This window comes from Nilaparvata lugens, chromosome X (genome assembly GCF_014356525.2).
Source record: "Nilaparvata lugens isolate BPH chromosome X, ASM1435652v1, whole genome shotgun sequence".
Lineage (NCBI taxonomy): Eukaryota > Metazoa > Arthropoda > Insecta > Hemiptera > Delphacidae > Nilaparvata > Nilaparvata lugens.
The window spans coordinates 85,134,980-85,159,601 of NC_052518.1; the positions used below are offsets into that span (position 1 = coordinate 85,134,980).

At 31.6% G+C, this 24,622-nt stretch overlaps 2 protein-coding genes across 3 annotated transcripts in view; both read left to right on the top strand.

The window, feature by feature from the left end:
• The window catches only part of LOC111045362 (meprin A subunit beta), a 32,579-nt gene extending 15,924 nt beyond the window's left edge, over positions 1 to 16,655 (top strand). For both annotated transcript variants that reach the window (XM_022330757.2, XM_039441792.1), the window contains 9 exons: positions 272 to 356; positions 1,593 to 1,725; positions 3,029 to 3,212; positions 4,328 to 4,435; positions 4,695 to 4,812; positions 9,004 to 9,120; positions 9,797 to 9,957; positions 14,743 to 14,880; positions 16,243 to 16,655. In XM_022330757.2, the coding sequence (XP_022186449.1) occupies positions 272 to 356; positions 1,593 to 1,725; positions 3,029 to 3,212; positions 4,328 to 4,435; positions 4,695 to 4,812; positions 9,004 to 9,120; positions 9,797 to 9,957; positions 14,743 to 14,880; positions 16,243 to 16,563 (1,365 nt within the window). In that variant the 3' untranslated portion in view covers positions 16,564 to 16,655. The remainder of the gene's footprint in view (positions 1 to 271; positions 357 to 1,592; positions 1,726 to 3,028; positions 3,213 to 4,327; positions 4,436 to 4,694; positions 4,813 to 9,003; positions 9,121 to 9,796; positions 9,958 to 14,742; positions 14,881 to 16,242) is intronic.
• A 3,463-nt stretch (positions 16,656 to 20,118) lies between these two features.
• LOC111045128 (ATPase family AAA domain-containing protein 2) overlaps positions 20,119 to 24,622 on the top strand; it is a 33,973-nt gene continuing 29,469 nt past the window's right edge. The window contains exons 1-2 of the mRNA XM_039441793.1: positions 20,119 to 20,282; positions 20,950 to 21,131. Coding sequence (XP_039297727.1) covers positions 20,951 to 21,131 — 181 coding nt within the window. The 5' untranslated portion in view covers positions 20,119 to 20,282; position 20,950. The remainder of the gene's footprint in view (positions 20,283 to 20,949; positions 21,132 to 24,622) is intronic.

Here is a 24,622-nt window from a genome sequence, read left to right on the forward strand (position 1 = left end):
TTAGTCATCATTAACTAACTCAGTCATCTAGCAAATAACCCACGCCTCTTAAAAGTTGTAGGCCCTATACTTATCATTTATATACAGCATTTGGACAGAAAATCGAATTGAGAAATATTTCTGATTATTTATGTGCTAATGAGTAGACCTCATTCATTGCTGCAGCATCACAATTTTAATTAATTTCTGAATAAACTATAAATTTCGTAGTTCGAATATAACTGTCATGAAAACCGTTGAAAATAAAGCAGTATTTTATTCTATATTTCAGAAACCGGGAGGGAAAAACGCAGTTTCTGATCCTGACTTACTCTGGCCTTATGGTGCAGTCGTTTTTAAAGTTGATGATAATGTTGGTAAGTATCAAAAGATTTATTGTTTTTGTTTAAATCCGTTGATTGATCGATTTTTTTAAGTAAACTCCATAATGCACACACATTTTTTTAGAAATTTATGGTTGACTGAACAATTTCATTTAAACCTATCATCATCATCAGTATTCTGCCCTAGGGCAGGTATATGATTCCTCCTTCTCCATTCCTCTCTGTCCAATGAGGAGTATTTTCCCTCCTCCCTGACATCATCCACCATCTTCACTATCCTCCGCCTCAGCACCCTACCTCCCTAACATTGCCGTCAAAAGAAGGCCTCCATGCCTCAGCAAGTGAACCAGCCAGTTCCGCTTCCATCTCCTTATTACTGAAAAATATTCCTTTCCACTCCTAATCATTTAAACCTATGCATACCTTTTTATTGTTTTTGAAAATCATTTTGCATGAAGAAATTCTTTGAGATCAATTATAAATGGAAATTTTTGTTGAAGATTTTGTTTATTGAATGAAACCACACATTTAGAGAATTTACAAGGGGTGGATAACGGTGAAGAATTGATTCCGTACTGTATCAATTTATCAAAATAAAATTGTTTATGACAATTTCTAGCAGTTTATTTTAATAAAGATATCCAACACTATATTCATTTTTTTAGTCAAAATATAATAAACTTTACCGTACATAGCTAGTGTACAACATTTCTCATTGGGGAAATGTATATTTTGTTACTGTGTATAATATCATACCAACGAATTAGGGATATCGATAGATTCAAAATTTGGATTTTAAGTTGTTTCTTCAAATGTAAGTAAGGGAAGCGGTTTGACTGAGTGGTCGCGCAGCTAAGCTATCGCTTAGATAAGTTGACAAATTATGCGCCTGCTACTCCCGTTCTAAGGGACCACTTGAGCCAATCCCTCTGAATATGATTCATGAGTTGAAAAATCGCTTCCTGGTGGTTTGGTATTCACCTAAAACTGTGAGTCCACTCATCTCTTATCATTATGTTATTATTATATCATCTCTTTATCATAGCTCCTGCAAAAAAAGAGTTGGAACTAACAAGACTACGAAATTTAATGACTCAATTGCTTTTTGAAAATATGTCATAATTAAGTAAGTTTGTTTTTTCAAAACATCAATAACAGAAATCCCTGTACAGAATGACTCATTGGTGTTCTATTCAATCAAGATATTTGGTTTGGATGCCTGGATATTATTGTTGATTTTTTTAACAGTACAGTTGAAATATATTTTAGGATGCCCTGAGTCACCACAATGTGAAATTCTCGCCAAGGCACTCAACCACTATCATGCAAAATCTTGCATCAGATTCAAAGAATGGACTGGCGAAGAAAATTATGTACACATATTTTTCAATACTGAGAACAGGTTTGTATTGTTTTATAGTGATTAACTTTATTTGTTAGTTTTCCCACTGTAATAAAATATGCACTCAAATCCCAAAATAGAATAAATTCAATATGATATTTATTTATCCAATGATACACAATACATAACTCATTAAAATTATTGAGGAAGGACCAACAGGCACAGCCCAAAACTGATCCTTTCCCGAATTTCGATTCATACTCTACTAGTCCAGAAAGTAAGTTATGTTTCATTCACTTTTGAATTTGAGTCCTATTTTCAATGCAAACACTGAAAACAAGAAATTTTGAACTCAGGTTGTTTAAAACCTGAATTCAATAACTAAATTACACTCACTAATCATTAAAAAAAGTAAAATTGTGAGTTACTTTAAAATTGCAATAGAAGCTTATTATAGCCTACATTATGAAACAAAAATCTGAACTAATATGTTATCAATTTGCAATTGTATAAATATTTAGGTGGTTGATAGCACAATAATTTGAATTTTGGGTAGAAACATTTAATGTTTCTCAAAAATAATTAAATGAATTATTCTCAAAATTCCAAGAAAGATGTTTTTATTGTCAATAATTACGGAGTCTCAATAAAAACAATTTAAATTATAAGGTTCTGTAACATTCAATATCAAGGCACGTTTATCACGCATTTACAGAAACAGACTGACCCAGTTACAGTAATTGTAAATTTATACTGGACCAAATCACATACAGTTTATACTATAACAAAGCTTAGTCGCTCTATGTATGCATTTCATTCATACTCTGAAAAATGTGAATTGTAAAATAAAATTATTGAAACTAATATTGGTCTTATAGTTTTTGACAAAGCTCAAACATTAATGATAGGAGCTAGATAGAGTATTGAATAAGGGTCAAAATATAGTGGAGTGGCGGAAAAGGGTAAAGGGTAGCGGAAAAGGTAGCTGAGAGTGTTGAAAAGTAAGGCATGTATTCAAATGTGTCAGAGTATAGTGCAGGGCAAAGTCAGGGTGCAAGGTGGAAGGAAGTGGAGGTATTGCAGCAATGTTAGATATATACATTTTTAATAAAACAATAAAAAATCTTATAGCACCCTTTATTTTTAAAAAAAAACTTTAAAATAGTTTAAAAATAAAGGATGCTATAAGATTTTATATTGTTCTATTAATTTAAAAAGTAGCCCATGTCAACGAAGTGTTTTTATACATTTTTAAGCATCTCGGTTACCTTTTCTGCTACACTATGTTTTTACTCTTATGAGGTAGAAAATTTGAACAAAACAAGTGGTGCTAGTGTTTATTGTGTAATGTTTATTTTTTCAGTGGTGCCTGCTGGTCACCTGTGGGCCGCATTGGTTCCGGTGAACAGCGATTATCATTGGGCCAAAGGTGCTGGTACTTTGGAATAATTGTTCATGAGCTTGGTCATTCAATTGGATTTTGGCATGAAATGAATCGGCCCGATCGCGATAGTTGGATCTATGTGTTTTGGAGTAACATCATCCCGGTAAGTCATCCAACTTAATTTTCAGTACAATGCTCTATTTTTAAAAGGGTTGGACTGGGCTATGTTTATGAAATATACACACACCCAAATAAAAATAGTCACAAATATAGGCTTAAAGATAAAATAGCATCTTGAAATTAGAATGGTCACTCAAATTTTAAAAAGTGTGAGAGTGAAAAACAACCAAGTGTATAAAAATCAACTAGGTATAATTAGTTGTAGAATTTTTCAATATTTAACCATGTAACCCGATAAGCATTTCTCTGCATGTAATACTTAGTTTACGTCATCTTATACTCTATAGACCTACACGGTATATAATTCAAATTTGATTATGTATAATTATATTAATGATTGGTCGTTGATCAATTAATATTTTTAGTTGATCTTTATGGAAACTTTTGTCTGTCTATGCATATGGAGAGCATTTCTTTCTAAGATTTGATATTAAAAACTGCTATTATTTTAACTGCCATACCTACTCAAGTTGAAGTAGAATCTTTCAATATGAGCGTATGGTTTCGCAGTGGTTTAAAGGACAGAGAAAATTCAATAATTGATGTGTATGTGTGTACACATACAAACAAATGTGTAGCCTCTTAGATGATTTGTCAGAATGTGATGTGAGATGACAAAGAAACAAGCATCCACACTGAGCTTTTTTATACATTCATTTATTTGGTATTTACATTATCATTCCTATAGCTTCAAACGTGGGTACAAAGAATGAGTATTAGAACGTATTCTAGTAATGTAGAATCACTGAATTGTAGTTCATTAATTTGAATTTTTTATTGCGGATGATGCTCACATGAGCTTTTAGCTTGCGCGTGGTTAATGGAAGTTACGAGGGTGATTTAATGAGATGATCAAACGTTCATGCTTACCGGCGGGATTCGAACCCGTGACCAGGTAGCGCTAGCAGACTGAAGGGTGCAACGCCTTAGTCGCCTCGGCTACCTGGCTGTGTTGACAAAGTCCTTTCATACTTTATCTACCATATAATCTTATTAAAATAATATTAATCAAAGTTGATTCAATCTGCATAAATTATCTGAAAGAATTTTTTACATGAATAACCCAACATAAGTAATAGATTATTTTTATATTGCCAGGGATACGAAACAGCATTTGCAGTTCATGACGATAACTCAGTCGATATGCTGGGCGAGCGATTCGATTATAAATCTATAATGATGTACGACGAGTATGCATTCTCTAAGGTAAAGTTATTATTTGAAATCAAAATCCAAAATAACACATTTTTTTGTAAATTGTCACTCAATGTTTTGTTGATTAGCTGTCAACAGAATAAAAAGACACCTCAAGAATTGAACTGAAATATCCATATACTTTTCAACTTTATTTTGTCAAATTCCTTTTTATGGAAAATAAACTATTCCCAAATAACGTTACCAAAATATGATTAATAATTATTATTTATCACATATTATTTATTTATGTTCTCCGTTTTGAACTCAGGATGGTATCTCACCCACTCTCCAAGCGAGAAATTATGAAGAGATTGGTCCCATCTGGAAGAAGCGAGGATTGAGTGGAAGTGATATAAAAAGGCTGCAAAAACTGTACAAATGCAGAGGTGTGTACACAATTATTTACCACTAATTTCACAAATATAATACAAGACATCATTTTACGTTACTTTTGTGTTGGTTTGAACTACTTTTGTGACCTAAAAACAACTTTATATTATTTGTTCTGAAAAATATACTAATAATGTAAGCTATTTTTATTGTTTATCCGATTAATATTATTATCTATTTATGTGTCTTAATTAATAACATACAATATTATAAACTGTACGGTAGGTACTTTTTTATCGATTTGATAATTGCTTATTAGATTTTATTTTATAATACATTTTTATCCATATTATTTTCAGTTGTTTCTTATAAGTGAAAATAGTATTAATTTGTGGTTCTAATTTTCTCTGATTATTGCATTTTCATCTAATTAATGAAGATGCTTCTTGAGCTGTGCCAGATGAAATTATCATGAATTTCTCCCTACTGTACCTTATTATTTTATTCTTTTTTTTATAGTTTTATATCATTTATGAATTGCTTATTAGTTATGTTTATTTTGCTGATAGATATTAGCTTAAAAATATGGTACCGTTTCTATTCGAATACTCTCATTTTAATCTTTTCCGTCGATTCATTTGCATTTTTGTGTATTTTTAAATGTATAAAAGATATTATTCTTAATATGCACAAGGAAAACATACAGTTTTCCTAATCTTAGATGTTTATAATTCTCAAGAGGTAACATTATAGATAATAATATACTTTTCTAGAGATAAATTGTATTTCAAAACCTTATGATCAATAATCAAAGAATCATTTCTCGAATTTTTATCTTATTTACTTCTTGTACTAAGAAAGCTGCTGAGTCATAATTTAAAAAAATCTGGTGTGGTACACTCACACAACTTTCCTTGCTCATTGATCTATAAGCCTCATTCTTAAACGAGGATAGTTTCGGGGAATAACATTATGCCGATTGGCGGCTAAATAATTAAAACTATGATTATACTATTGTTATTGTTTTCAGAGTATATTTTCCTTTGTTTGAATTATGAAATTTGAGAATTTTTTAAAAGTTGTCAAAATAGCTGTTCTACAAATATAATATCGACATGTGTTCTTTTGAATAAACTGCTGTACCTACCTCACGCACGAGAAGGAGGTTACAAAGTAAATTTCTCAGGGATGGGGTGGACCCCCTGTTAGTTTCCCAGGGAGGAGACTCATGCCAGTTAATAGAGCTAATACAGGGTATGAATTTGAAAAAAAATCGGTCAAGTCATTTTTGAGAAAATCGTGATAGAAATTTAACAAAATTCTTCTCAGGAATATTACGGAGCTCCTGCAATTTTCCCAGAAATGAGACTCATGTCAGTTGATAGGGCTTATAAATAGCTATCTAGGGTATAAATTTGAAGAAAATTGTTAGAGCCGTTTTCGAGAAAACCGTAAAAAATATGGTTTTTTAGCCACTATCCGTCATTTTTTCCGTCATTTTGAATTGAATTTTATTGAATTTCTTGTTGTCGGATCCTCATGGTATAAGGACCTTAAGTTTAAAATTTCAAGTCAATCGGTTGATTAGGAATGGAGTTTATATATCGTGTTCACAGACACACACACACACACACACACAACACACACACACACACACACACACACACACACACACACACACACACACACACACACACACACACACACACACAGACCAACACCCAAAAATCATGTTTTTGGACTCAGGGGACCTTGAAACGTATAAGAAACATGAAATTAGGGTACCTTCAATATTTTTTTAAAGCAATACTTTCCTTACCTATGGTAATAGGGCAAGGAAAGTAATGAAACATATAGAAAATATGAAATTAGGGTACCTTAATTTTTTTTGGAAAGCAATACTTTCCTTACCTATGGTAATAGGGCAAGGAAAGTAAAAAAATCAACTTCAACTGAAAAAATATACAGATATAAAAATGAATATAATTTTATAGAAATATCATACAAAGGTCTTAATTCTGACATTAATTCGAATAACAGCAAAGATGTACATCCAAAATTCAAGACTTGATCATCCTTGTCTAACGGCCATTATTTACTTCTAAATGTTTATAGAGATGAAAACGACCACGGGTTTAGAAACAGACCTGAATATGAACTTCTTTGTGTGGTACAATCGCTTTGACAATTCCCAGACCTTTGTATGTTTATACTTAAGGCTGTCAAGATTTTTACGAAAAACCTCTGTTGATAATGATTCTACTTTCCCCGCTTTAGTTAAGTGGTATAGTGAACATTACAGTCCAAACTTTACCAGATCATCGAATAAAAAGTCATTCTAAAGATATTACCGTGTTTACATCCTTAATTATTGTAATTAAGTGGACAGGAAAGATTGAGACACCATTTATGTAACATCAGCTTGTGGATTTCCATGTATTCTGAAGAGATGTCGCAGCTTATCAACGGCGTTTTTATAAACTAAAGAAGTTTGCGTTCAAGCAGACCTATCTGGTGATGATTTTTGTTTGGTGGGAGAGTAATAAATTGTCCATCCCAAAGCCATAAAAACACTTGACCCACTTCAAACTGTATTGCGTTCCATCTCCTTTGTTTCGCATTCTCTTCCCATATCATTTCCACCCTCTTTCACACCTCTTTTCTTCTCTCAACGTTCTCTTCCTATCTTACTTCTCTTTCTACCATTATAGCGATGCAGTTCTGCTTTCCTGCATCACGTCCCCACTTGTTCATTCTTGTTTTTGTTTTTCTTAAATATCAGTATCCCATGTGAAAATTGATGAGTCCCTCTCTCCATTCTATCATTGAGAAGGCTGTTTCAGGCCCACATGCACATCTCAGTCTAAACAGAGATAAATCAACTGATCGTTTAAACCAGAAATGTAACACTTTAGAATGAATGCGACAGTATATACAAGAGGAGTAATCATAATTTAGAGTTCAACGTAGATGGTGCATATAAGGCCCTTATTGCCTCAACTTCACCCACAACACTTGTAAAATTTATAGAGTGTTAAAATAAAGTATTCAATCAAAACTTTTCATTTGCCAAAATAATTACAAAAACTACATGATACACAATAAAATTTATATTTTAGGAAACCCCCTACAAGACTATTAGTCTGTGTGTGTGGTGGGTATCTATCTTACCTGTACGGTACTGGTACCAGATGTTTGGTATACCATATTTGTATCATTTAATTATGAAATTAATTAATAAATTCAGCTTCAAGAAGTATTTGGATATAAATATAGTGGGCGATTGAACATGGAAATGTGTTTTGTGAGAAGATGATTGAGGAGTACACATTGAAAATTATAAATTAATAACTTACCCATCAAACATATATCTATATTGCTCATTACTTAATGACAAGCCCATAAACTTAATAAGCATGAATTTCGATCAAGAATTTTTTATTTTTCTCCTTATACTTATACCATACCGTATTTTATTTTCCCAAACACACAAATCCCAGCTAATTATGATTTCCTTGTTTGATTGTTTAACCACACTCATTAATAACTCATTTTCGGATAATACATATCATACACATGTTTTTACTTACATTTTGCCGATGACAGGTGATTGGCTTGAAAATGTATAGTAATCGATATCATTTTACAAATAAATATCTAATTTTTGTTGTTGAAATTCACTATAGATACATTAAATATGTATTTTTTAAAGTGACATGGTTAAATTCAAATTAAATGGAAAATTTTCAATAGTGAATGAGTGATAGATATTGTATAGATTGAAGAATCATATTTAGCACCAATGCAAATCCTTTGAATTTTGAATAATCTCAGTAAAGGCATGTATGAATCAAAGTCGTTGATTGAATTCAAAAGGTGACACATATTGACAAGTCTATTGTTATTTTCTACATTATACACGCACTAACGCCCTTATCAATATTCAACTGCACGTCAATTTTGATTCATTTTGTTCCTTGTTTATTCAGCAGTTCTCCTTGTTTATGTATGCAGTAATTAATGCTGCATGAAGCATAAATCAAATCATGCCCCACGTGCAATAAGCACGTCAAGATTCGTTGGAATCACAAAAAAATCAATTTCAATCAATTTGAACTGTTTGGTTTTTGATTTGAATCTCTCTGGGAATTAAAATTAATTTAATTTTAAGATTCTCCACCCAAATGAGTTATGATAAAGTCTCATTAATAACGAAAATATGATATTTTATTATTTTTCAACTTTAGGTAACAGACCATTGACTGGATTTCCTTACGACATTACATGCTCATTCAATAAAGATACATGTGGATTCAAAAATGGCTTAACTGCAGCTTGGAATTGGAGAACAGTAAACTCTACAGGTATATAAATGAGTAAAAGGTCACTGTTATATTGAATAATTAAAATTCAAGAATAACCTACATGTACAAAGATTCAAAAAAACATTATCGATGACTCTGGCCGTCAAACTTTATTTTTAGCCTATTCTGCAATAATTTTATTTTCGTTCCTGTTGTATTTCACAGTAATTTAATCCTTTATTGAATTCTATTATATCCTCAAATGCTACTTAGAACACCACTTGAATTAATAAGTTTTGAATTTCAACGCTAATTATTCGAAATAATCAACATTGAATACACATCAAAAGCAATAAACATTATTTTCAACGGGGTCTAAATCCTCCCAATGTCTATTTTGAAATTTAAGTGATATTAAAGTGGTGATTATTGTGGAAAGACAAAGATGATCACATATCCTCGATAATTTGTGCATTTTATGACTAAATGTTTGTCTTAGTAATGTTTACCTAATAGTTAGCTGTGAAATCGTCCACTAGCCCCTTCATTACCCACACACAAGTCTTAGATTTATATTGGCATCATCCTTAGCAGAAGGATAACCGCACAACTGCATAAAAAATGCATAACGTAAGAATGAGATGTATACACCTATGTTTTATTTTTAATAAGTCAAAATGATTAAATATCGTGTATGATTGAATTAATAATAAATTGAATAAATTATTGCTTTCAGATGGCTACGTATATACATCATACGAATCAGCAGGAGGAGCGCTTGGTCAATTCACGTCTGTCAATTTTCATCCAATAAGCTCAAAAGACAAGACAAGGGGACCACTGGGGTGTGTTCGATTTTGGTATCTATTGCAAGGAGATGGAAAAGCTTCTATTAAGGTGAGGTTTACAAAATGCATTTTTATTTATGGCAAAATAAAATTGGGATTCAAATTTCATATCTATGGAATTATAAATTGCCGTGCTACCAATTTTTCCTTTAACGGTTGGAATAGCATTTAACACCTATCAACCTAAGAATAGTTGTCGGCTCCAATAAAATAGATTCTTGATAAACTGTGAATGGATCTATTGCCTATGAATGAGAAATCCAGTTTTCAGAGCAAATTAACTTATAATCTTCAGATGAAATTTTGGCAAAACACAGAAATATACAAAGAACAATAACTTACAAGCCCAATTATTTCAAGTAACTACGAACCAAAATACTTATCTAGTTTACAGTTGAAACACAGTGGCTATTGGCTTTACTATACAAACAGCTAAATCTGAATAAAACAGCACAAAAATTTATATAAAACTCAATTTAAAACATTAATAAACGAAAATGATTTAGAGCAAAACTCCACGACAACACTTGTAGCAAACCATTTTTCAGAAGAAGCAAGAAAGGGAAAAGCAAAGTTGAAAGTCACGAAACCAACGCCCTGTTCAATATCGATCTCCACAGACACGTCATCAAAAAATTATAACTTATAAGTTTAGAATTCACATTCTACATCTGTTCTCAATAAAACTTTATTTTGAAAATGTTATTTTAAATTTTCATATATATCTCGATTTAAATAAACCATTTATCCAGTAATTTGTTAACCCTGCCTCGGTGACATCATGGAACAATGCAACAAACATTTACGATAATAAATTCTCCGTCAAAAAGTTTATCCGTCTATTGATAACTCTGACATTTACTATAAAGTTCTATAGATCTCGAATTGAAGATTCGATTCCAATGTGAGAAGAAAAATGTAATATTACAAATACCCCCCTCTTGACATAAAAAAATTTTACTGTTTGAAAATTTAAAGAAAAAATTTACATTGACCCTAATGAAAATTGTTGAAATTTAAATTCGAGAACAGTAACAATTTTTTCTAGAAAAACATTACATGTCATCCAAAAATATTGAAAATTATTATAAAAATTCATCAATAGCGTTTGTTATATGTTTCCAAACAATATCTCGAAATATAGAATATCAATATTACTTTTGATTTAGCTTTATAATTTAAAGAAAAATATACCTAATTTATGCAAGTTGTTGAGACCAAATCCACACAGGGATGTAGCGCTTCACTAGAATTTATTATACATGGGTATTTTCTTGATTCTTTGCTCTTGAAGGTGTTCTAACCCAACATCTCTCAAGTATCTGACTATTCAGTTGATGGCATTCATAAATGTTATAAATTGAACAAGTTGAACAAAATTAGATTATTAAAATTGTATACTTTGCTTATGCTCAGGCCATCTCCCATTATGGGGAGGAGCTCTAAAGACCCCAATTCAGAAAGATAGAAGTGAACCAGTCACATTTTCAGGGCTGCAATAGGCAAACAAAGACGCTACCCAAGCTCTCTATTATACAGCGAGTTCAAAGTACTTAAAATTAGGCAAATTTTTGTAAAGAATTTAATTGTATACATGAATAAAATAAAAACCTGTTATATTTCATGTAAAATGGTACAAAATAGTTTTCGTTCGCCTACCATTTTTCCTGTTCCACGAACAGACCTAAAAATGTGTGTAGCACGCAATTCGATCATATATATGCCGTAAATTAATCAATTGTATTCCGAAAAATTTCCTCATAAACAGGATCTAAAAGTCATCTTTGCAAGTAATAGAGGATTGGATAAAATTGCAGGGTGAATTCATTAAAATCTTGTAGTACCGTAATTTAAAACCACTTTATACATACCTTTTCGAAATTTTCTTTCTCATTCTCCTTTCATCCTCTTTTTTCTTTTTCTCTCTTACTAACATTTTTCCTTTTGTGATCATTCATTTTTCCCATTTTCCTTATAAACTCTATCAGTGCAGTACTACGTATACCAGCGCACAAACCTTGTTTTTTCTGGCATTATCAGATTAAAAACATGTTACTTTTAGTTCAATAATTTATGTGTTGATTGGAATCCTAGTGTGTTTTTTTTCTTCGCTATTATTTATAAATCATACATTGTATTCATCTATTGTAATGTTTCCAAATTGATAAAAATAAATTTAAATATTTTTCATTTTGATAGGTACTACACGATACTTCATTTATCAATTCATTAAAATTAATGGAATCATTAATTTAAAGTTTTCATTATTTTATCACAGTATGAATCCAAATTTGCAAATGTGAGTACTTCGAAGTACTCAGGAAGAATATTTATTTTCAACTAAACAAAACCTAACTTAAGATTTTATTGTTCATTACAGTATGAATTCAAAATTAATATACTGCCACGTACTGAACGAAGAATGAGTATTCAATTTCTAAATTATACAGATTTATTCACAATAATGGAATCATTCTTTAAAGTTTCTATTAGTTATTAGAGTATAAATCCAAAATTAAAATTCCGCGTACTAAAAAGGGTAAATGAGGATTCAAATATTTGTTTCCTTTTTTCATCCAAAAGTAATATCATCACAGTAATATTCTATGTGAATGCTGTAGGCAGGGCATTCATACTCTCAAGAAGTGAGAATACTCCTACGCACTAAAAAGTGATTTGTATAGATTCTCGAGACCTTCGACCATATGATGTACTATATAGTATAGTACACTGGGACACACAATAAGCTTCGGTTAACATGTGAGGTTCTTTGAAGCTTTGGATCCTTGAATCCGTGCCTTCAAAAGCATAACATAGTACACTATAGTTTCAACCATATGTACTATATGCATATAGAAGGTCGAAAGTTGTTGACATTAACGGCCTTCTCAACACAACCCTCAAGAAATGGTCACATGGGGTGAGATTGGTAAATCATAGTGGTCAGGAATGTAGAGTGTCAACAGTCAGATGTTTGCTTCCCCTTCCATCTATTCAGTTGTAAGTTACCTTGCGAGTGACATGTTTTTCATGCACTACAAACTGTTCATTAATGCAGAATACATAGAGCATTAATGATGTGATTTGATATTTTTTGAACCCTTTTCTCCCTTTGCGGTATGGAGATTGGTGTCTTTGAATTTTCACATATGAGGATACAAATTTTATAAGATGGGATAATTATTCTGAATAATTCTGTAGAGTTAATAATTGAAAGAATGATTATTATTCTTCGTGATTTATACATATGTAGATTTATTTCAAAGTTAATAGTTACCTACCACAGAATTTTTCAAATTATGTATTACATAAATCATAGATATAGAGTTATGTATCAGCAGAGATGACAGAAATAATCAAACAAAAATATTTTTTTCTTTACTCTATGGTATCAGTATCCGCTTCGCACTCTACAGTCTATATGCAGAATACATTTTTTTTAAACGAAAAATATCAATAATGTGAAGAAATATTCACATGTGGTGGAGGCAAATATAGAGTGGAAACACCTATAGGAAAAATGGTCTAAAATGGATGAAAGGATTGCTGGTAGAAAGGGAATAGAGAGAACGAGAAAGAAAACATCAGAATGAATCCAGTATTCATCAGTAAAATGGAAATTTAAAATTTCGCAAATTACAAAAAGGTTACTCAAATTTGGAATACTGCTTATGTCTGTTTTTGGGAAAATAAGTTACTCATAGAGTAAGAATATTACTTCAGGCAGTAGTCTATGCATTTAATAATTACACTTTTTCATTTTTTTTTCATGTGGAAATGGTTTCAGAAAATGGTTCGTATTGATTTCGAACTTCGTAGTATGAAAATAATTTTCATATAATAATAATAATAATAATAATAATAATAATATAATAATAATTAGAATTTTCTAATCAATGATGTTTCTCAATGCAAATCTAACACCTGAGAAAAATAGAATATAATTATTATTAACTGGGAATGGAAGTGAAAGTGGAAATTTTTAGTTATTGAACTTCAAGCCAATATAACCAATAAGAAGTGTTCAGTTATAGGAAATGACATTGAGTTTCACGGCAAGGCGGAACATCCTTGCAGGATCTGTCTGCCAAAAAAGCCATATGCATGATAATAATCATTACTTGATATTATTCCTCCAGATCGATATAAGCACTCATCATAGAAAAACTTTATGGACACAATCAAGTATTTCAAAAACTATCAAAATCTATTATTCCACTATTTTTCTGGTATAAAACTCAAACTTTAAAATTCAGAATGATTTCTCTTTTTACTACTTTTCCTTATATGCTTATAAAATTAATATGACATATTGTGTGCATATTTTTATATGCTAGAGAATTACAGCCAGATGAATATCAAGCCAGTAGAATTTTCTAATCAATGATGTTTCTCAATGCAAATCTAACACCTGAGAAAAATAGAATAGAAATAGTACATTATTTTAAACACCTTTCACTTCCTCTTAAAAAACAATAAACTTCTTCAAATTATTAAACCATTAAACACCAATTGTGCTCCAAATTAATTTTTAATGGTTTCATAATTTTTTTTTTCAAAAGAAGTAAAAGGTGTTTGTTAAAAAAAGTTACTAACTCCATTTCATTACTAAAAGTAGCTCTTGTTGTTTATCTTAATCAAATACCTATTTTAATTGAAAAATATTTAAATGTGATCATAAGTTGGAAGCTCACCTTATTCGAGACTATTTGTTTTGAAATATTATAAAAATACTAAAAGAACTAGAGAACTATAGAATGAATTTACACAATGTTTCACTCCATTTTCTGCAATCTTAAATTTTCCAAATTGATATGTGATTTGAAATTTACAGTTGCAACATTCATACCTTCAGAAAGTGACACAATTGAATCCTGATCCGGATACGACTTTTGATCTATGGGAGAACGATACTGTAACAGGTGACTGGATTCATGTGGAGGTGCCTTTCTACATAACCAGGCCATTCAAGGTAATGGTTTTTATCTTTTTTCAATTATTGAATAGTAATTTTACAATACATGTTATGTGCTATCTTTTTACGTTAGGGCTACTCTTAAATAGAAATAAAAATACCCTTTTGTAAGTAAACTATTTTAAAGAAGGTTACTTGGATTTTTATTTTTATTTCTATGTTATGCAGGCCTACTTTGCACAGTATATTCTTTTGAAGCTTTTAAATTTAAACTTGATCAGTTCTTGAGCAGATCTTGTTCATTGTACAAAATGTGAGTCACATATCAACCGGAACCAATACATAATACTGTATACACCTTTTTCTTGTATTTATTTACAAAGTGCTGGTGGATGAGAGGATATCCCAGGGAGCTTTACGGTTCTCTAAGTGAAAATATGATTCTTAGGTCTTCTAAGAATGATACTCATGAACTTGAAAGTTAATTTTGGACTTGAATTTCTAATCAAGTGAGTCATGAGCTACCTACATTCTTTGAAAATGCCAAAGCTTTGTATGTTTGCATAGTTCATTTCCTAATCAACTATTAAATGAAAAATCGATAATTATCTAAACCTTGGAGTGAATGAATCAAAAATATCAATTATTGTTTATTCTTTTAGAAATAAATTACGAGATTATTTTGACATTTTTGACTATTAATTTTTTCGTTTATGAGTTTATGAGCTCGAAATGTTAAGATTTTTTTAAATGAAAAACTTCGGAATCGCAAGAGCTTGGAATTTATGCAAACATTTTATACTACACCGGACTTTTCAAGAATCTTTAATATGTTGATACATTATATCATCTTCTCATTCCCAAGCCAAATATCATCTGTTTCATACAACTATTACTTACAGCTAATTCTATATTATATCTCATAAGTTCTGATGATTTTTAAATCGTTTTCTTTTTCAGTTCATTCTTAAAGTGATTTATTTTCAATAATATTTTTTAGAATCTTGAATTAATCGTATATTAGGTCTAATATTTTTGAATTAAAAAAACTTTGAAGGAGATAATACCATATGGTACCTTCTTCAAAAAATGAATTAATATTTTAACTCTACTTCTCAATAATTCTATAAGTAGTTCATTTTATAAATATTACAGTCAACCCTTTATTACATGTTTATTTATAGGTACCGTAATGTTTTAACACATGATATATACATAATATAAATCATAGACTCGTATTTGCACAGTAGGCATATTAAACCATTTGTCGACCCAGGTTTTAAAGTGAATTCATTGATGCAAGCCATTCAAGTTTTTTGTATTTATTGATAAAACTTTTTGGATGAAAATATTCCCTTATGTTATTGTGCAAATAACCTTTCAGATCTGGAACTAATAAATACTTATTGATGTTCACAGCTTATTTTCCAATCGCAGTTTGAGTCAGAGGCGAGTTATGGAACAATAGCATTGGATGATGTGGAAATACTTTACTCACAGTGTACCAATGACACAATAATTACCGCGTCAATATCATCGCTTGGCTCCAACACCCAACAATCGGTCACCGACCATCCCATCACATCCAAGTATCAAGCTCCTCCTCCCCCTCCGCCAACTCCTGACTCCAAACCAGAAACGAGCACTTTACAGGACGAATCTAATGAAATGCTTTTTGACGAAGGAATTGAAAGTGATGAAAACGGAGAAGATTATCTCACAAACAAAGTGAAAGTATGAAACAGATCCTGGAAAAGTTAATTCTTGTGAAATTATTGAGCCATGTTAAATAAAAATGGTTATTTATTATCTTTTGAGAGAGATGTGTGTTTTTTAATTAAATTCCTTCCAAATCTTCAATCTTGAAACTATTTATTAAAATTATCAATGCGAACTATCTATTTATAGCCCGTTATAATTCATTATTTAAGAATGTGTCACATAAAAATTGAATACCGAAGGCTACCAGTAGCTTAACATTGTTCTTAAAGTCAAAATATAGAATAATAATGGACATTGAAATTTCATTTTTCCTTGGTATTTTCAAATCAGACATTATATTTTTTAATTCATTTAATTTATATCACGCGAATGGATCAATATTTTCTGCTGGAAATTATTGAACTTTATATAGAATTTTCTTATGCAGACATTTTACAAACTAGTGTGTATAGTGTGAGGGAATTAAGAATTGAGGTGAAACGGAGGAACAAAAATTGTAAAACAAATATTAATATTCTTAGTGCAAAATGGTACCTCGTTCCTTCCTTATTAACATTCCAAAAATCAAACGCTCAACTCGTTATGTGAGAAAATTTATTCGTCAAATTAGAAAATGACTGTACATTTTCCAATTTTTCCAAAATACCTGGCGAATATTGTTATAGAAAACTTTGTTCAGTTGGTACCTTATTGGATAGAATTTTAGGTGGCATCATTTGTAGTAGGCTATATTATTTTATTGAGGTTCTATTTAACAGTAGCATATTATTTTGTTCTAATCGTTCATTTAACTTCAATGTGTTGGGTAGAAGCTTTTGGTGCGAACCACACGTTAAGCCACACCTCCAAATGGTGCTGTACCTGCTATGCGCATATCCCGTGAGGTGTGACGCGCAAGCTACTATCTATCCAACGGCACTGTCAAGTCGATAGGCATATGTATCACAGAGGATTTTAGCCTGCGTTCCAGTGGGACCACCCAGCAGTCATCCTGAACGTTGCACTGCTGCAGTTCCGGCGGTACGTGGGCCGGTCGTATCCTCTAACTTGTCTACAAGCCTGGAAAAATACTCGTAGTCCCCAATTGTATATGTCTCTAAGGTGGGCGCTTGTACGCAAAGCAGGCGCCCAAGAAGGGACGCGAGCGTTTCGGAAAGAGAGATAAGAGTATAATATATCTCTTGTATAAAAACATTTTAAATTTTTCTTTAAAAGTTTAAATTTACTTTATCTGAATTTTGTGCCCTTAAAAAATTCCCACCCTGATCAGTTGCCAATGTGCTTATTTTATATACCAAGGCCTACTATTGATTTTGACCAGTGTAAGAAACTTATATTTTTTCAACCATTAAATATTTTAATGGAAATAAAATTAATACTAAATGCGAATTATATTCATCAATACTAAAATTAATAGGCTACTGGTGCCATAATTGAAAGGCTATTTTTGAAGGATGTAAGGTCTCAAATTGTTTATTCAAGGTTTACTGTTCATTTCTTGTCTAAAATAATCAATTGTAAGTTATTTTATTCGTCAGAAAAATACATTTTTGAATTAGTAAATACTCATTTTTAATAATTGAGATAAAATATTTTGTTAATTATTAATCATATTTCTTCATTGTTAAAAACGATCTGGCAACGTTGATAGAAAATGATAACGCCATTTATGCTTTGTCAAATTATAGAAAAGTTCACAAGGATAGTGACCACCAAACTGTAAGTTTTACAAATTCTGAAATAATTCCAAGCATCCCTGTGTTGTTCAAAAATGATTATATTTAATAGGTCTAATAGTGATGAAATTTCTATCGTGAATGCTGAAATAGAGATGAGTCTAGGATATAAAGGATGAATAAAGTTGAGAGTTTAAAAATAAAGAGCCAAGCTGATAGGGGAATTGTTATATAATAAAAGCAACTAATCTTGTAGTGTAATATATAAGTGTGGACTTAATCTATCCAATGCAAGCTGGTCATTGATGAAGAATTCAATGGAATTGAATTTATAGCAACACCAATGTTAATTAAATACTCCCTCAATACCGGTATACACTCAAGACATAAACGAATAGACGTATATAGTGAGGTCCACGTTATAATGACAGTATTTGATCAACTTTGGTTTTGCTATCCTTGTCTATCATTCGACAAAGCCGCCGGTACTATCCTTTTCTAGGTCCACAACGAAGCCAATTATTTTTTGACTATGTAGAAATTTAATTAATGGAGAGAATCGGCATCGCTATTCTTCTATCTTTATCCCCTGCCATTATAACGTGGACCTCACTATAGTTTCTCTACGATACACCATGTCTTGGACTATCTATCGACGAATTAGGAAACGATACACTTCAAATTCAAGCAATTATGATTCTCAGATACCAGGGAAAATCTGTACTTCTAACACAAACCTGTCGACTTTCTCTGTGGACTACTAGCAGAGAAATAAGGATTTCCTTTAGTCAGGATTGATTATTGCTCTGTAATTCTATTTTTTGATCCAATCACAATCGTCAATTGAATTGAATTGGAACATCCCAGATTTTTTTCAAATAATTGAGTCAATTTGTCGTTATGTTCGACGTTAATCGAGATGGCAAAGGTGATGGCGGGATCGGCTTGCTTTTTGTAGAGTGAGGTTGGTATCTTTTGTGCTTCGTTCTTGTTCGTTTTGTCGTTTGTGGAAGGAAGAAAGGAAAAGGATCTGTTTGAGATAATGGCTACGTTCTCTGATGTTGAAGTTGAATTTGTCGAATGATTTGATTTTGGCTATTGTAGCTTTCTTCAATGAAAAGATAGAATCATTTTAATCAATATCTCAAAATAATTATCGTAGAGTTTAGCGTCGTGTAAATGGCTGGTGTATTCTAGAAGGTAATTGAATAGTTTGGCTTATTGCATCATCCACGTTAGGCTAGTTTTGTAAGTTTAGTAGCACCTTGTACTTTAATCCAATCATTCCAATTTTTTTTTTTACTAATATCAATGATGGATTGATGATATTCTTTTTTACTTAGGGGTAAATAGGCCTAATCCTGTTGAGATCACATTAGTCTAGCGTCATTTTTATTAGATTATTAAGATAATGGTTTGATCATTGTGTTAGCCTAACAGCAAGGTTAGCTAGGTAAATAGGGAGTCTGAAGGCTCTGGATCTTACTATATAGGCCTACCTTTTTATCTATCAATAATGTTTGAATTAACGCTTCTTAAAGTTTATGTAGTAAATTCACCTGTTAGTAATGTATCCTTTTTAATTAGTTTATTAGAGTAGTGTAGGCTTATGTATATTTTGTAGAGGTAGGCCTACCTAAGCTTATAAAAATACCTGGTTGAGGGGGTTGTTGCATCGATTTTTCATCATCAAGATAAGTAAGCACCTTAAAGTCTTGAAAAATAAATTAGACAATATTCCTCGTTACTTGAAAGTATGAAGTCTACAAAGTTTAGTACATTGATTACTAGTTTTGTTGCATCATATTCATGTGTGATACTTCCTTCTTTCTATAATGGGTTAAGAGAAAGATGGGACTCTTCACAATGATTATATTCCAAAAAGGCTATTATCTTGTTCAGTGTATTTAGAATTATTTACATAAAGTCTCAATTTTTTGTTACAGTTGTAGAAGTTCGTAGCGTGCGCAGTGGTAGAAGAATAGTTCCGCCACGCCAATACAATTTTGACACTAACGATGACGATGATGAAGACTATGGGAAAAGGAAATCTTATGCGAAGTGAGTACATACATTAATATATTTCACTCTTAATACTATCCTGTCAATTGAGAGATTTTTGTCAAGGTATTGCAATTGAAAAAGGTGTTATTCCGAAATTGAAGAGTTCGACTCAGTATGACTAACAATTTTATGGCATTGTTAATCCCGATTATCTGTCTCAATTTGAATCTTCATTTCTCCCTTATCTACAACAATATTTTAATACAATACAATCATATGGCCGTACTTTCATTGTCTGAATCTTATGTAATTTTTACACTTTTGGTGACGGTTATGCAGGTATTACTGTTGAATCAAATGAAACGTTTCCTCAATTAATTGATTAATCATGATATTGTGCAAGTTATTTTTGTTATCAATTACTTGATTTTACCTTTAACCGGTACACGGTCAAAAATAATATCTATAATAGAATAGATAGGCAGTTGTTTTCAATCCCTATTTGATTATTCACTTTATACAGATTCCAGCTAGATATTTCTTTGCAAATACTCTTTCAATCATTATATGATGTGAACACAAACTGAACTAGTGACATTAGACGTGATGAAGTAAGTTTGATCATTGAAATGTAGCCTACTATATAGGTATTTAAGAAGTTAGTTCTACTACTTTATTCACGGATGATATATAATAGTTTCATTGACATTGTTTGCACTTTCAGAATGAGTCCCAATCGTGTAACAAAACGTAATGTTCTTGCTGCCCGCAATAACATCACTGTAAACGAAGAGAGGGAAAATAAAGTAGTTACTACTGAATGCCGAGAAACAGTACTCGCAACACCGAGGAGAAATTTGAGGAGGAATTATCAACGGAATAAAACACAGGAGAAAAATTTCAATAGTGAGTACTTTTTAAATTCAAGCTAGTCAAAGTTCTTACCAAAATTACTCAACCTAGAACAAGGGAAGAAGGTTGAACTTTTTCCAGAACAAGGTTTAACTTTTTTTAGAACAAGGTTGAGGAATTTTATTCAGAAGAATATGAAATAACTTTCATGAACGTTTGAAATACTTTTAATTCAACTTGAAGCCATCGCATACATTGGATTTAACTCTTGTCAAATATACAAAACTATAATGATACAAAAATAATCTAACCGTAATTAATAGAGCAGCAAAGAGGAAGATATCAAAAATCGCAGATGCGAAAACCTAACCTCAACAAAATTCGCTCGAAGCCTTTTGCTGTGTTGACACAGCAATTTTTGACATGTGTATTATGCATGTCCTACCGTTGTTGGCCAGCCTAATACTTGTAATAGGCTGCAAGTATTACTCATTTTTAAAATGAGTGCTTGAAACTAGCACTATTACTCAATGCAAAACAATAGTTGGCATTCTTGTCTCTTGATTTCTTTCTACTCATAATAAGAAGTATGCCGAAGTTACGATTAATTTCACTGCTTACCAATCAATTGTGTCCGAAGATGTTCTTTATTTCAAAGTAGACTCTATTCCCATCCCACCTATTATAAAATAAAGTGATTATCCTGTTGTGTTTTGTTTTATTTTGTGTGCGTCTTGTATGTTTTCCTTAATCCTTGTTTTTGTTATATTTTTTAGCAGTTACCTACCTTTTGGTTACATGAATAATTCCTTTATTATTTATACGATTTTCAGCTGTACTAAGTATTCTTGACAGTGGTCAATTTTTTACATTGCAATTTTCAAACTGTGTTATTAAATTTTAATTAGTCGTATATCATATTTAAGTTAGTGACATCAAGTGTTGATTGTATTGTACATTTACTGTTCTTCAATCAAGTAGTGATGTAACTCAACTATTTGAAGCAAGTATATTGATTCTCAGTTTGAATTTTAGGAAGCTGAAGTTTTTAACTACCTATTGATTAATTATTCAAGTTTGAAGTTGTCATTATGTTGAGACAACTTCATGATTCTAATGAATCGTATAACAGATATTGATGACCAATTTTAATGTTGAATTGCTATTGCAAGCTATATCCTTCTATAATTATCTTTTATCCTGCTATATAAGCAATCAACAAATTCAAATGGATAGATTGAAAATTATCTCAGGGAATAATTCAATCCTATCCATGAAGTTGTCTTATTAAGTTTGTCATACCTGCATTACAGGTAATAATAATTACTAATGGACCACAAAAATGTCGAAATTTAATAACAATAGGCGACTGCTGAAGGTTCACTAAGATTTCTACCTGTCCATCTATCGTTTCCAAAACCCCAGTTTTGATTCGATATTGCAAGTAGGCCTCGTTGTAAATAGACTGAGAATCCAAATATACTTGGTGAACACACTATAAAACAATCTATAATTTGGACAAAATAACTGCGTTGTTGTACAATTTGTACAATTTTTCCATGAAGCCCAATGAGTGAATATAATCAATGAGAGAACTGTGTTATATATTAATGTGCTATCAAATCAAATAGATATACAGAATGATTATAAAAGGACTTTACAACTTTGAAAGCACATAAATATTTATTGAAATTACTTACAGAATTGAGAAAGGTGTCATTTTGTTACAAAACACTCTTCAAATTTAAGGTGTGGGTGTTATTTTGGTTCGATGTGACAGTCGTTTGTAATGTAGCATACATCCCACCGATAATCGATTTCTTGTCACACTCGTACCAGCACTTCAGGCGTAACTTGTGCAACCGCAGCGATCCGACTTCAGAGATCATTAAGATTGTCTGGTAGAGGCGGAACATAAACCATATCCTTAATGAAACCACCCAGGAAGAAATTCATCGGTGTTAAATCCGGTGAGAGAGGTGGCCATGCAATTGGCCCTGCATGGTAAATCCAACGAAGTTGAAAGCAATTGTCTAGAAAATTCCGAACTCCGTGGAAATGAACTGGTGCACCGTCATGCTGAAAGTAAAAGGACACTTGTTCATCTTGTTCAGCATGATGGTGCACCAGCTCATTTCCACGGAGAAGTTTGGGATTTTCTAGACATTCGCTTTCAACTTCGCTGGATTGGCTGTGCATGGCCACCTCGCTCACCGGATTTAACGCCGATGGATTTCTTCCTGGGGGGTTTCATTAAGGATAAGGTTAATTTTACGCCTTTACCAGACAATCTTAATGACCTCCGAAATCTGATCGCTGCGGTTGCACAAGTTACGCCTGATATGCTGGTACGAGTGTGGCAAGAAATCGATTATCGGTGGGATGTATGTCGCATTACCAACGGCTGTCATATCGAACCAAAATGACACCTTTCTCAATATTCTGTAAGTAATTTCAATAAATATTTATGTGCTTTCAAAGTTGTAAAGTCATTTTATAATCAAATTCATTTATTTGCTATAAAATAATACAGATTGATAAAATAAAATTTATTTTATTATTTTATTTAATAATATTTAATATTCTAACTTACAAAATGGCACTACCGGCAAAGAAAACTTTTGCGCCGGCAATGAGTTCGAACAACTAGGTACAGCAAACATGTCAATAGAAAGAAAAAGAGCTTATTCAAACCACTAGAATAACTAAAATTATGGAAAGCAGGTCACATCTCAATACTTACAAACGATAAGACAAAGTAACAAAATCACAAGCAAGTGACAAACTCAAAAAGACCAATTCAAGGAAGCCATGACAATATTTTTTAAAATTTATAACATAAGAATGAAACACTACATAATGGATATAGATAATTTAAAATAAACATTTATCCTAATCCAATCCAGTATAAGATTCATTATGGATTTTGTAATTCTATTAATAATGAAATCAGTTGGGACTTATTTATAAACAAGTAACACTGATATTCAAACTGACGTCTACATACACTTAAGCTGGTAAGGTCAATATCAAATTGTAATGGATTGGAGGGACGCAAATTATATGGATTATTCCTTAAGTTGAATGTGTCACTATTCTTATTAATGAATAATATGATTCTTTTAACATATGTTTGCCTCACTGTGAGCACCTGGAATTCTTGAAAAAGAAGTCTACTAGGGTACAATCTTGGCCTGTATAATGCAGCTCTGATAAGGTGTATCTGTAATGTGATTAATTTGTTCATATGGATATCATAAGCAGCCCCCCATATCAATTCCATATTGGAAAAGTGATTGCGCATAAGCATAATAAATCTTTTTCATTATTACCATATCAGCTATTTGATTTAGTTTATAAAACTTATAAATTAGATATTTAAGCCGTCTGCACATATATGCAATATGAGTATCCCATTTTATATGATCATCCATCATTATACCCAAATATTTTAAGGATTTCACCTTTTCAATACAAGGGCAATTACAATACATTTGATTTAACAAAGCGTGAGAATGCATTTGTAAAGACTAGGTTTGTACTGG